Consider the following 13800-nt stretch of genomic DNA (forward strand, 5'->3'; position numbering starts at 1 on the left):
AGAAAAAAATAAAAAAGGAACTGTTTTTGAATTTTTAACAGTCGTCATACTGATGCCACAAAAATAACAGCTACAGAAAATTATATTAATTTCTTCCTCCGGGATTTGTTTTTCCATTCTCTCAAATCAAGTTCTGTGTTTGACAGAGCCTTGGTAGTTAATTACAGTTAATCACTTTCCTCATGTCCTTGTCAGTCTGTTTCATTGGTTCAGTTAGCTGCTTGTTAATCATTTAATATGGGGAGATTACAACAAAAACAGCCCTCCAAACAACAGCATCTGAGCTCTGCAATGTGAGGCCAAACTTCAAATCTGTGTTGGAATGTACTGTTGAACAATAGTGCATTTGACAGCTGACCATCTCTTTACTCACCCCATAAACAAGTTCTCCCACCATCCCATTCCAGATTTTGGTCTCTGCATCTCTGGCTCCATATTTTCCATCCCCCACGATTTTCAGTTGGTATTTAAAACCACAGTGCTTGGCTATCTCTGCGGCTAGGTCTACACAGTAGCCCTCATATCTCTCATTGTCAACAAAATTGTCAGCGTTCTTCTTGAGCATTACATATGGGGCTTCCTGAGGGACAGAAAACCACAACTTTTGGTTGAGCAGCCTCAGCCACAGTATTGGTGCCATTGACACAAAACTGATTTTCTTCTAAAACCATCAACTGTATTTCTCTTTTGTGTCGTAAAACAATTGACATGAAATGCAGTTTAAGACGCTTACCAAAATCGTGGTCACGATGACGGTTTTGTTTTCCATTCCAGTCGTTTCATTGGGGAATATGTCAGACTTTGTGACAGCCATTTTGTCGACTTCATTCCAATATCCAATCTGTGGACAGGTATAATCACACACCATAACCTACACTTCAAACATACACCTCATTATGTAAGTTCTTTTGCAAAAAAAATATGTTTTTGTTGGGTTCTTCTTTTTGTTACTTTGCGTAACAATCTTTGCTAGATGAATAATAAATAAAATAAAAATCTATATTTTATAAAATATGTGAGATTTTGTGGGTGGGGACACATTTGAATATTACAAATGTAAAATATTACATTTGTAATATTCAAACCGGATTCCGTTTTGGCAGTTACCTTAACAGGGCCGTTGTTCTTCAGCTCCATGATATTGACAGAATAGTTGACTCTCCTGCCATGCTGATCGAACTGGATGTTGCCCGTCAGCCCGTCCACGCGAACCTACAGGACAACCAGACCACAGTGACAGCACGGTACCATGCCCCCCCCACCTCGCAGGAAGTACCCCAGTAACAGACCATGTGTGGAAGACAGAACCTCCGTGCAGAAGAGGCTCATATCTCCCCTGTGGAGCCTGAGAGAAAGTGCCAGATCAAGAGCGTGTGTGGGCAGAACATTGTGACAGTTGGCTCTGGAGAGCTGAGTGTGTGTGTGTCTCTCCCTCTCTTGTTTTATTTATTTATTTATTTTTTACATGTGCGTGCGAGAACCTGCCGTTTCCACGGCAACCCGTCCGTCACCTGTTTGAGCGCCCTCTCGATCTCCACGCCCTGCGCCCAGGGCACGGCCGGGTTGGCCAGGCAGTCCCCCGTGTTGGCCCTCCTGGAGATGTCGATGCGCTGCTTGTGCAGGTAGCGGAACGCCTCGGTCATCACCTGCACCGCGTCGTAGGTCAGAGCTGACGTGTACTGGAGAAGAGAGGGGAGGGTGGTGAGTAAGGGTGGGGCGAGGGGAGTGGAGGGGAAGTAAGGGTGGGGTGGGAGGTAGGGGGTGATGGAGGTATCGGCATATGGTACACAATCTGTGATTAGGATCTGAATTAAGGGTTTCAGTGTGTTCAAGGGTGTGTGTGTGTGTGTGTTTGGGTACATGAGTTTACAGCACTCACCCTGATCTTACTGTCAGCACCAGGGTATTCCTTCTCCTCCAAAGCCTCCCACCTCTGGTCAAACTTGGACACTAATGGATCATCAAAATCCACTATCTGGAAACCAGACACATTCGCTCCACCATATTGGATCTTTGAAAGGTCTCCGTCGATGAAGCCCTGAGGAAAATAGAAAAATTAGGCACAATAAAAAATGACCATAATAAATAAACAAAGAAATGCAAGGCTTCAGGGCAGCGTGAGGAGATGATTTGATGTGTAAATGTTATTAGTAATACAGACTTACCAAGTTAGCAATGATGTAATGGTAGCCTTTCACATGTCGACCAATAGTGATGACCTGAAAGAGACGTTGGAAAGATAAATAAACATGACATATCTAATCTCAGATATGTGTAAAAACATTTCAGTTTTTACACAGAGAAAATGTTAAACTAATCCAAATACTAAGACAATGTTCACTCATTCTTTCAAATCTTATGGATTAAGTGATCCACCAACCTATTCATGCGGGTAATTGTCACCAAGAACTCTCATTTATCAAAACCATAATCAATTGTTTGAAGAAAAAAAAAAAGAAGCTAATCTTGGAAGATACACAAACACCAGTCAGATCATGGCAAATCCACAACCTTTGTGACCTAGACAACCTCTAAGTGGCACACCACTCCCCCTAATCCCTCAGAGTGAGCGACACTTTCGTTAGTCTAGCCCGTTACATAAAGAGAGTTGAATAACAACACAGAAACCTGCCAGGAAGCAGGAAAACAAGATCTACCTGGACGCCTTGGAGATGAAACACTAAGACTACAGAACATTGATTTCCTCGTCTGCTGAGACGTACCTCTTCATGCCTCAAACACACATCCATCCTGACACTCAAGGGTGATTCGAGAAGTGTGAACCAATCATTCACTCGAAACCATGATCTGTGAAACCAGTTTTGTTTCCAGTCTAAATTACTGTAACTATTAGTCTGATTGCTACGCCTATTCCATCCTATTCCTTATTCCATCTGGTGGGTGGAGGGGAAACAGTATTAATGAAGCACTGTGGAAAGAGGGCTGAACCCAACACCTTCCACGCTTATTACCTGGCCCATATTTGAAAATAGATACATGAAAATAGGTTTTGATTCTATGAACAGTGGTATGCATCAACAATGTCAACACAGAAACCTCTAATCCATGACAATTTACTTAATCGAAATGTAAAATTGATAAACCAGAAGAAATGGAGAATGATAAACCTACCAGTACACACCAAGCTTAAATTTGGATAAGAAGAGGCTTTGTGAACTAGGGCCTAATCCTAGATGATCTCCTCAATTAGAAATATACTCCGGGGGATAAAAAAAATGTACCAATCAATCAGTCTGTCTATTTCTCCTGTATCTGTCTGTCTGTCTGTCAAGTGAAATCCACACAGCTTCATTCCTACCTGCTCCATGATGTCTTTGACCTTGTCCTGCTCACAGTCTAGGATGACCCTCCTCTCTTTCTTGTTCTCCAGGTCCTGGAAGAGCGAGCGGTATGCCTCGTCCTTCTTCTCGTCCTTCAGGTTGCCCACGTTGATGGCCGTGACCTGCCACTTCCTCTCTGCCGCGGTGTCCAGGACCACCTGCAGAGTGGTCAGTCCTGGAGACCACACAGAGGGGGACAGGACACTCAAGACTTCCTCTGGGCTCGTTCACAACAGGGCTAAGGGGTTCAAACACTTTCGGTGCAGAAACAAGATTGTTGGGTGCAGTTAACCGTAACCATGGTGAAATTTGAACTCAGGTCAGGTATCATGTTGGGTTAGGTGAACTGGGAATGACTGTCAACAACACCTGCCATAATTGACTCCTATTTCTATTTGAGAGCCCCGATGAAGATGATGGCATCAGATGTATTAGTAACTGTATAACAGGACAGAATGTTTCCAACCGTGATTCTACTCCCAGCTATAGCACAGCTCACATGAACCACGTTTTGGCCGAACACACACTGACCCATTGTTCCGACCTGTTTAATGATGGTACAAAATAGAAAAATCTCACAGCGTATTGATCCTCAGTCTGTCAAGGGTAGTTGAAGAATGATTTGATAAAGGGGCTTAGTGCTTCACCCCCTCCGTGCAGAAAAGGAGAATTAAAGATGTAATCGATTCGGTGTGACTGGACAGATGTTTTATGAAGACGAGAGCCTTTACCAAGGTACAAAATGGAGGCTTTGTTTGGTCCCAAGTCATGCTTTCTGTCTAGTTATTACACTGGTTTTCTTTACTGACCTTCAACTTACAAACTTTCTCCCAATTTCTGCACAGTCCAGAGAATCTGAAACCTCATAGATTCATTATGCTGCTCTGAAGGTCTGAACAGTACAGGCTGCCAGTGTCAGGAGTCATAATTTGTCTACTCTCCAAATGTCATCCATGATGTTCATAATGTCCCTCACCTTCTTCAACTATGAAACACATTGTTACCAGCCCGGTCCTATTCCACATGGTAGAACAAGCAGGATGACAGTTAAAGTCGGTGAAGTTAGAAACTTGACTTTTAATAACCAGAACAGGTTGTTCACCCTTAGCAATCAAGAGAGCTATTGCTCACTCGCTACCGGAATTATCGCCTTGGCTTGTGCAATATGCGTGCATCGTGAATAAGTGGGCGTATGTTTGGGATCTGAATTTCACCATTCGTATTTGCCGAACAAATGGAGTTGAATAAAAAAATTCAAGCATAGTATAAATGTAATTATGCAGTAGGCTAGAACGTAATTTCGGTAAGAAAACGTAAGAAAACAATCCCGCACATACATTTACATGTAAAAAAAAGTTGAGGATGGCTCAACTCTACCGGAAAGTACGATATTCATTGTCCATGTGTGTCCATCAAAACCATATGAAACTCACTTGATTTTGAGCTCATTATCTAAAAATATGTTGTATGAGCTTGGGGCCTATGTTATGCTGTCCTAGATTAGCCTGACAGTGAAACAATAATTGAATTAATTATCAGAAACAAAACATTGTTGTGTCACCTCACATTAGGCCTTAAGTGGTGCGGTAGCTGTGTCCCAAGGCAGAAAATGAAAGCATCGCCTTCGCTTACCTGACAGTGCTGCTCTAGAGTAGTTCAAAACCATGATCGCTTGTAGAAAGATGAATCGTCTTTTTCCAGTGAAAGTATGAGTCTCTCTTACTGACAGTCAATTAGGAGGAGCCACAATCCCTGCTGCTAAAACATAACCATGTAGAGGATGCCAAGGATCTCAAAAAGATGGAGAACACTTTTTCGTTTTAAGATATATAGTTTTGGGGGGATTTTTCATGCTGTATTGGACCTTTTTCAAGTGAAGAGTGACAGGAGAGAGAGAGAGATAGAGAGAGAGAGACAGAGAGAGACAGAGAGGAGAGAGAGAGAGAGAGAGAGAGAGAGAGAGAGAGAGAGAGAGAGAGAGAGAGAGAGAGAGAGAGAGAGAGAGAGACATGCAGCAAAGGGCCAAGGCCGGATTCAGACTCAAGCCTCTGAGATTGAGATGGAACTTTTTGGCCAACTTGTTTTCCAGTCAGACTGTGTTCGGTACATAAAAGCAATGTTGTCTTTCTCCACTGTAAAACGAATAAAAAAAATACATTTAATTGTATTTTTCCAATTCTAGCAGCCATGACCATACCCTCCTCGACAGCATCATGTTCAAAGAGCTCTCGAGAAAGTCAGAGGAGGAGTAGATCAGCAATTAGTCTCCATGTGCTAATGGGATTCATCATATCTAACAGCGGCTCAAGCACACCCTAGCATAACTGTTGTTAACTGTTATCTACACACACATAGTCATACACACACACACACAGTCACACACACACACACACACACTTCCCCCACCACCACCACACTCCTCGTCAAGCCATCACACCAGTAGGCGTACCACGCATCCGTTGCCATGGGAATAAGTCTGACCTAATTAGACGGGGGGAGCCAGGAGGAATCACACCCAACATGGAGAATTACTGACACGTCTACAGCTAGGGATCTCTTCTGTCTACAGCATGCAACATGAGGACACTCACAGTGAGCTCTCTTCAGCGTCAAAACCGTCAGTGAAACCTTTCTGCGCCGTAAGTGAAACGGAGAGAAGACACGTGGTGCTTCGCCGTAGCGTAGCCTAATCCTAGCCTGTCTAATACTCAAGCGACAACAAATCCTCTCTGTGATCGTTGACTCCACGCCGCTGATTCATACAGTCAAACTGTAAGCCACCGGTTCTCTTTCCCCGGGCCCCACAGAGAGCCGAGATGTAGTCGTCTCCTAGTGTCACTCGCTGAAATAGGAGCTCCGCCATTGACTTCCCATCCCAAATCTCATGCTCTGGGAAGTGTTACATACGAAGGGTGATTTCACAGGGAAATGAAACCTAATGTGATTCCATTTCTCCTTTCAGCTATTGTTATACAAGAACGGCTGTTACGTAAGACCAGGATGAAAGTAATATACTGCTGCTACCATAGCACTTTTCAATGTCCTTAGAAAAAAGTGAAAGGTAGCAATTCTACCTCCTTATTCTCCTTTCCCCTCCTATCAGGGATGCCATTGTAGTCTATTATTTTAGTATCTATTACATTCTTTTATTAATATTATTCTATTATTTACAACGTGGGAACAGTGGATCATAGTAACCCAAGTGGGATATAACAATTTTCTTTTGGCTTGAAAGTCAATGTAACACACTTACATGACAGACACTAAGAGCAGATTCTGGTTCATTTAATCAGCATTGTGGAGTGATTGCCATAACCCCAAGCTAGTAGACCAAGTCTAAACTTTTAGGTGTCCTTCTCCTCTCCAGACATATTAGGTTATTCAATCGTACATAGTCAGAGTTGCTTGACTTTCACACAACAGCAGAAACCCTGACAGTGTCTGTGCTTCAGCGTGGTGGTGGAAATCAGAGACCGCTGCCATGAGGGCTGGAAACCTTAATGTCAGACAGCAGAACAGCCCCTCTATTTAGCTGCCAGCCATGAAGCCTGGTTCTCACACTAAAGGTGCAATGTTATGGTTGATGCTATCTGACAAGTTGTTTGCTGTTCCTCACAATGCCCTTTACTGAGTGTTCTGCTACCTTGTTTACGATGAACTGCTAACAACTCTTTTTCTGCGTAACGTTTACATTTCTGCTAAATTTTTGGTCCAAAGAATGTGTCAGACCTAGTGAGGACTGACAGGTTTAAGAGGAGCCTCCGTGTTGAACAGGTGTGTCTCATATGTTGGAGTGCTCTGTAATCCTGTTTAGCTGCGTTGACAATAGCCTAGCCCCCCCAGCATCATGTAAAATATGCTCTGGAAAGACCTACAAAGGTCTCTAACATGATTTCAGCATCATGAATATGACCAGCGTCTGCATACACAACCTCCAACTAGAGATTAGTTCTCTAAAACCAGATATTCCGATATGTTTGATGTGTGGAATCATGAATATAGCTGGCATTTACTGTATATATGATGAATGAAGCAGGGCACTTATCCAAACATGCAGTAGCCTGCTGTACGGCCAAATAACATCATTTGCATTATAAACTTCCAAATTACATTAAGTATCTACTGTATGCAATAGAAAAAACGCTTCTACTCCAGAGCGATCTGTCTGTGGTTGCTGGTGATGCCCATACACACACACTTTCCCCTCCCTCTCCTCCCTCACACCCCCCCCCCCCACACACACACACACACACACACCTACACGGAAAGACAACATGTTCTGACCTCGGTCGCTGTCGTACAGGTACGCAAACTTGTCCCACTTGTAGTACTCTATGAGGCTGAGCAGCGGACCCTTGATGTCCGGTCTCATCTGGATGATGAACTGCTGGTTGAGGTCCAGGGGGAAGCTGGGCGTGATGAACGACACGTGCAGCGTCCCACAGAACGACGTGATCGTGTTCACCGACTTCTTGTCGTAGAATCCAAAGATGGCATAAACTCCTCTGGAGAACTGCGAGCAGACTGAAAACAGAGGAGACACACAGGTCACAATCACAGCTGCCTCCCTCTACTGATACTGCCTCACAGCACACAAAACAGCATCCAGTGCATAATATACAAAACACAATACCCAATACACAGTACTTAGAACACAGTACATACTACACAGTACCCAGAACACAGTACATACTACACAGTACTTAGAACACAGTACATACTACACAGTACCCAGAACACAGTACATACTACACAGTACTTAGAACACAGTACATACTACACAGTACCCAGAACACAGTACATACTACACAGTACTTAGAACACAGTACATACTACACAGTACCCAGAACACAGTACATACTACACAGTACCCAGAACGCACCCACTATAGAGGACCCAGTACCAGTAATAGAGTATATCTACAGTCATGTAATATTGTCATTTTTAATGGCTTGAACTGCACATTACTGTCTCCAGGACTCCAAGGAGAGATGCAGTTTCCGCTGATTCATGGAAAACTGCATCCAGAAGCACTGCCCGGGGAACGCTCCGTTTCCAAAAGTGAAATATTTACCAGCAATTTGTTCAACTTTTTACCGGAGTCCCACACTGTAGGAACTCAATACAGTGAGCAATAAGCAGTTATGAATGGGCCGTGCTGTACTGTTATCAGAGAACAGTCTTCAGATGAATCCTTGTAGGGGAACACTATATCTGTCCATGCATACCGTAAGACATCTATTGTTCCTCCTCCCCCCTTCTGCTTGATTTATGAAGTATTTTCCCCTTCTCTGGTGATTCCCCCAGGGTAATGTGTAGTAGATACAGTAGAAATGAAGTGCATGTCTACATTGTGGCCCGTAGCCATACATAGACTGCCATTTATATACGTCTACTGTGGCCTATATAATATCCTTCAGAGGTCTATGACCACCGCGACCATCTATTCTCGTTCATTTATAAATCAATAGGCAAGCGTTGTTATTTGTTTATTTTCTACAATTTTAGTCGTGATTTATTTGAAATATGTTTAATTACGTGACAGATCGTGTGCACTTATGCACAAAATTACCACAAGCTGACACAGCACACATCGAAATACGCCAGCTCTGTAACCCATCTCTCATCCCAAGTCCTTATTACCTATGGACAAGCTGTAATATCCATGATATAGGAGACTGAAGCTGGAGAACCTGATCGTTGACCGGTGAGAGAGAACTCCAGCAGTGGCCTATTAACGAGACGTCGGACAGAGGTCAGCAAATCGCAACGTTAATCGCAAATAGTTATCGATCAGGTTAATCAGATGTATTGACATTGACATGTATGTCCTCAATGTAATTAATTCAAGCATTTCCTCCAGCACGGTAAAACAGGGGGGACTTTGCTGACACAGGAAGTAGAGTGGATGCATTAGCGACAGTTTTAGCTGGCTTGGTTGGAATGGTTTTGCAGTGACAGTGTTTCATTCAAACAGTCAAATATGTAGAATGTGATTTACATACATTCCTTTATTCCACTGCAACTCTATTGAAGAGTTCAAAAGTGGCTAACCGGGACGAAGTTTGTTTATGTGGTAAATACCATAATCCATCAACAAATAAAAGTGACGAAAAAAACCCCACCAGATCCAACATAAGGAACCAACAGTAAGGCATTTCAGAAATTCTTCACATACACAAAGCAACAAGCTGATCAAAAATGGTATGGCTAGGGTAACGGCTTTAATTAAAAGCTCCAGGTTCAGATTGCTCGAACATTAGTTCGCCGACTGCAACAAAGGTTCCTAGAGGGTTGTTTGAAGTGCAGCGCTGAAGACATCCTGATCGTGTCATCAGCTTGTGTCCACTGCCTAACCCTCTAAGCTGATGACACTGTCTTGATGTGGACACAGACACACTAACCTGACTCATCACATTTTTATCTCTCATTGACTATGAATGGTCTCCCTTGGTGACTACACCCGCAAGTTCACCAGTAAAGACCCCCAAAAAGATGTGTAATCTAGGATGTTTTATCCCAGAGTTGGTGAACCAGGTGAATTGATCTATTTTTTTCCTACCCATTAAGGGCAGAGTATTTCAAGACTCCCTTGACAAGTTTATGGGTCTTAGCGACACACCTAAGATCACGCCTGGTTAGCGACCAAATGCAACCTCTCAGCTTCAGCTGAGAGACTTCAATCCTTGAGGCCTTTCCAGCAGATAATACCAACAAATACAATTTGGTTAATGTTGTGAAGTACATATAATGCAGTCAAATGAGGTGCCAATAACATTTTCCATAAGAGTATTTAGTTCCAATTCTGTGCTTTCAAAAACTTTGTAATGAGGAACTGCATTGTTTTAATACCACCATTTGTGAATATTTGTCTTTTTTAGATTCTTTAATTAAGCAAAAAAATTATAATAACACAAAGCTGTTGCTGGAAGAAATGGCACGGATTCAGTCAAAGCCATTACTACCCTGTCACAAATGACTGGTTTCCAATGAAACTTCTTGTATCAGAAATGCCCCCTGGACTGAAGTGTCTGGGTAAATCGTTTTACGTGGTGGATGAACAAGCCCTAATCAGCCTAGCTGAGGAAAACCCAGAAACAGAATGTTATTATTATGTAATGCTGCGTCCACAAGCAGTGATTTTGAACCACAACTCCAAACAGTTTGTTATTCCAAAAATGTTTACCGTGGTGTCATACTTCGACATAATCTGAGGAGTGTTTAGAGACGATACAACAAAATGCCGTTTATAATCCGAAAAATGTGTTTCAAGAGGATATTACAAAAGTGTGTGTGTGCATGAATCACTTCAACATGCTAAGCACCCTGTTGTCCTGGAAATCCAGCATCAAACCCATTTCCCAAAATTATTTCCATTTAATGATTTCAAGTTTTCCTAAGAATAATTTGTATTTTCTCAATACGAACAAGTGACATTCTGAGCTCCGTAAACCCTGTCACAATTAGACCCGGAACTACAGTAAAGTCAAGTTGTCGAGGTTGAGAAAACCAGGTATCAAGGAGAGCAGTAACATCTGAGGAAAGAAGATCAGCAAGCGATGACAGAAGAGAGGAATCGTTTCAACAGAGTCAGCGGCAGGAGCAGAAACTCTACGGAAACAGCGGGGGGTCTCAGTCGAAAAGTTGAGCAGTGAGAGGAAGTACTCTGCAGTCATTACAGAGACGACAGACTCATTAGCATAACTACAGAGAGTTATGTATGTAGCCTTAATTGACTGGCTGTCTCATCCTCTCTGGTTTAAGATGACTCGACCACACATTCCCTGCAATCCGAGCATGTCATCTCATTTCCGCTCATTAGGAGTTCTGAATAATGGGGTTTTGACGCTCCCTGTGTACATTTGCATAGCTTGATATGTTATATGTTCATTACGCAAGAAGCGGTTCCTGCAGGAAGAGATGGGTAATCTGAGTCTTTACTGCTTTGTGCTTTGTTTCATGTTCAACCTCACACAGGGGTGTCCCATAAATACCCAAGTCTGCCATGAGTCTGTCAGCTACCTCGTTACACATCTGGACAGGACTGTAAAATATGTCCTGGCTCCACTGATGTGAATAACCTTCCTATGGCTGAGGAAAAGGGTTTCACCCTAGGAAATATATTTAGCTGTCCCAATTAGCTGCCCTCCTTTCCACATCCACGGCACAATGTTTCATAGAAAAGGTTTTCATCCATGGGGTCGAATGTGATTTGACATCTGAATACTCACATTTGACCGTGGATGAGAGGTAGCATTAGCTGAAATGGACAACAGCTGGAAAAACAAAAAAACGGTATAATGTGAAATCTCTGCTATTGTGTAATTCACCGTGTTTGATGTGGGGATGGGTAACTTTAATCGTGTCTGCGAAATGTATTTCACCTGCATGTGTGAATGTAGGCCTTTTTATTGCAAAATGGCGTCACTTTGATATTAGAGCTGAAAAATGGTTGAAAGCTCAGCCACTTATAAAAAGCAGGAACTCACACACACACCCACCCACAAACCATAACATCCTGATCATTAGCTAGGTGTTATCTAGCAGAATTAAACTGTTCGCTCTGACACTGCAGAACATTTCACTGTTGACGTTTTAGACGCGTCACCACCATTTATAATGTACGATAATAACATATTTAGCAGGTGTTTTTATCCAAACAGACCTACAGGGGGAATTCAAACCTGCAACCTCTTGTTCTACCACTGAGCACAGCTTCAAACTGTGTCAACAGATTTACAGTAGATTAACTAATCTCTCGGTCACCTCAGAATATCAAACAACCACATCTGCTCCTAAGGATTGACATCCTGGCCAGTACACTAGAGAGGGAGAGAAGAACAACACACAGAAACTACAAAAGGGAGCTCATCTCTTTGTTCTTTACACAAACGATGCCCATGGGGGGAATCTCATTTTCATCTTACCCTCCTTGTTTATTTATTTATCTATCTCAGCTGAATCCCAATTAGTTCCACTTCAGCTGCTCAACAATAGGCTCCCCTTCCAGCCAATCGCAAAACAGCTTATCACCCAATCTCAGTTGTGGGTCCAATTGGCTGACATGTCTCAATAGCGCTTTTGTGTGACTCGTGAGGTGACCACTGAGCCTGACTGAGGCATTGTGGGATTTATTTTGCGTCTGTGGGGTGGGTTCTTCCGCCAGCTGCTCTGTGGCAGGACAGCAGGGTTCATTCTCCGTCATCCAAGACCCCCCCTCGCCCCCACCTCTCCTCGAACCCCCCCTCCAACTTCTTTGTTTCGGCTGGATGCATGCCATGTGGGATGGGGGGGCTGGATGCATGCCATGTGGGATGGGGGGCTGGATGCATGCCATGTGGGATGGGGGGCTGGATGCATGCCATGTGGGATGGGGGGGTGGGGGGGTTGGGGGGGGGGGGACTCTCCCTCACTCTCCCAAGTCCCTAATGTGAAAAATACCCTATTTTCCTTAATTTCACATCAATTGACTCAGCCTGTTTTGGCAAAACCATAACAGATGCAGAAGAGTAATATAACCCTAACATAGGACGACAAAATCAATTTGCTGATAAAATTCCTGCCTCTAAGGAAGAATTGAAGAAAATCTGTATGCCATACCTCATAAAAGACAATACACTATTCTTAGACGGTATTCATTCTCAGAGACCAATCTGTGCATTCTGCAGCCTACAAACTCTACTAATATTCCGCGAAAGCTAGTCTGGGGATCTGAGGTACAATTTGGTTTGCGACCAAATTGCAAAATACAAAAGCATATCCGTTGACCTTCAATGGAAATACCAACACAGCAACAGAGTACATTCTCCCTAATGATGTCTCACTCTCTGTACTAAGCTAGTCATACTGAAACATTGCTTCATCTATCAGGCCCAAGAGAGCTGCTGTCATGGTAACCAGACACACTCAGTGTTTGAGAGAGCTGAATATAACACACAGGTCTCTTTAGAGAGCCGAGCTTCATTCAGCTCACTTGCTGTGTGCTCACAAAACGGAACTGCGTGAGTGAGTCTGGATGTTCTGGAAACCTTGACACTCGAATCTGAGATGTCGAATTCTGAATACGACCAGAATCAAACAGACGTGAAAGTGCTTGATTACAGCTTCAAATGCTACTCTTGTCTGAGAACGCATGTGGTCTGCAAAACACAAAGAGGATGTTCTACTCTTAAAGCACTGTGACAACATGTTTTGTTTTTTTACGATTTTAAATGTATTCGAGAATGTTTCCATGCATGCATGATAAGAGCATCGACCAAAATAAATACAAAGGAACGGTACTCATCTAAATGTCAATGGTAGTGTCGCCATGGCTACAGTAGAAAAAAGGATTGCGGTACTGGACCAAGCAACCATAGGCTACTGATTATTAATCACAAACATGAGAAACCATGAAAATACCATTCTACGAATTGAAAACACTACACTCATCTTCAAAGCATGCACGTAACTATGGTAA

General features: G+C 43.0%; 1 protein-coding gene across 7 annotated transcripts in view; it reads right to left on the minus strand.

Moving 5' to 3' along the window:
- Positions 1–13800, minus strand: part of gria2b (glutamate receptor, ionotropic, AMPA 2b) — a 28211-nt gene that overhangs the window by 8317 nt on the left and 6094 nt on the right. For all 7 annotated transcript variants that reach the window (XR_009931997.1, XM_062476098.1, XM_062476097.1 and 4 more), the window contains exons 3-10: positions 7626–7865; positions 3320–3516; positions 2166–2219; positions 1880–2038; positions 1512–1679; positions 1108–1212; positions 734–841; positions 374–580 (exon numbers count right to left, since the gene is read on the minus strand). Coding sequence is in view for 6 of the 7 variants with exons in the window: in XM_062476098.1 (XP_062332082.1) it covers positions 374–580; positions 734–841; positions 1108–1212; positions 1512–1679; positions 1880–2038; positions 2166–2219; positions 3320–3516; positions 7626–7865 (1238 nt within the window). In the remaining variant the exon portion in view is untranslated. The remainder of the gene's footprint in view (positions 1–373; positions 581–733; positions 842–1107; positions 1213–1511; positions 1680–1879; positions 2039–2165; positions 2220–3319; positions 3517–7625; positions 7866–13800) is intronic.

This window comes from Osmerus eperlanus, chromosome 13 (assembly GCF_963692335.1).
Source record: "Osmerus eperlanus chromosome 13, fOsmEpe2.1, whole genome shotgun sequence".
Taxonomy (NCBI): domain Eukaryota; kingdom Metazoa; phylum Chordata; class Actinopteri; order Osmeriformes; family Osmeridae; genus Osmerus; species Osmerus eperlanus.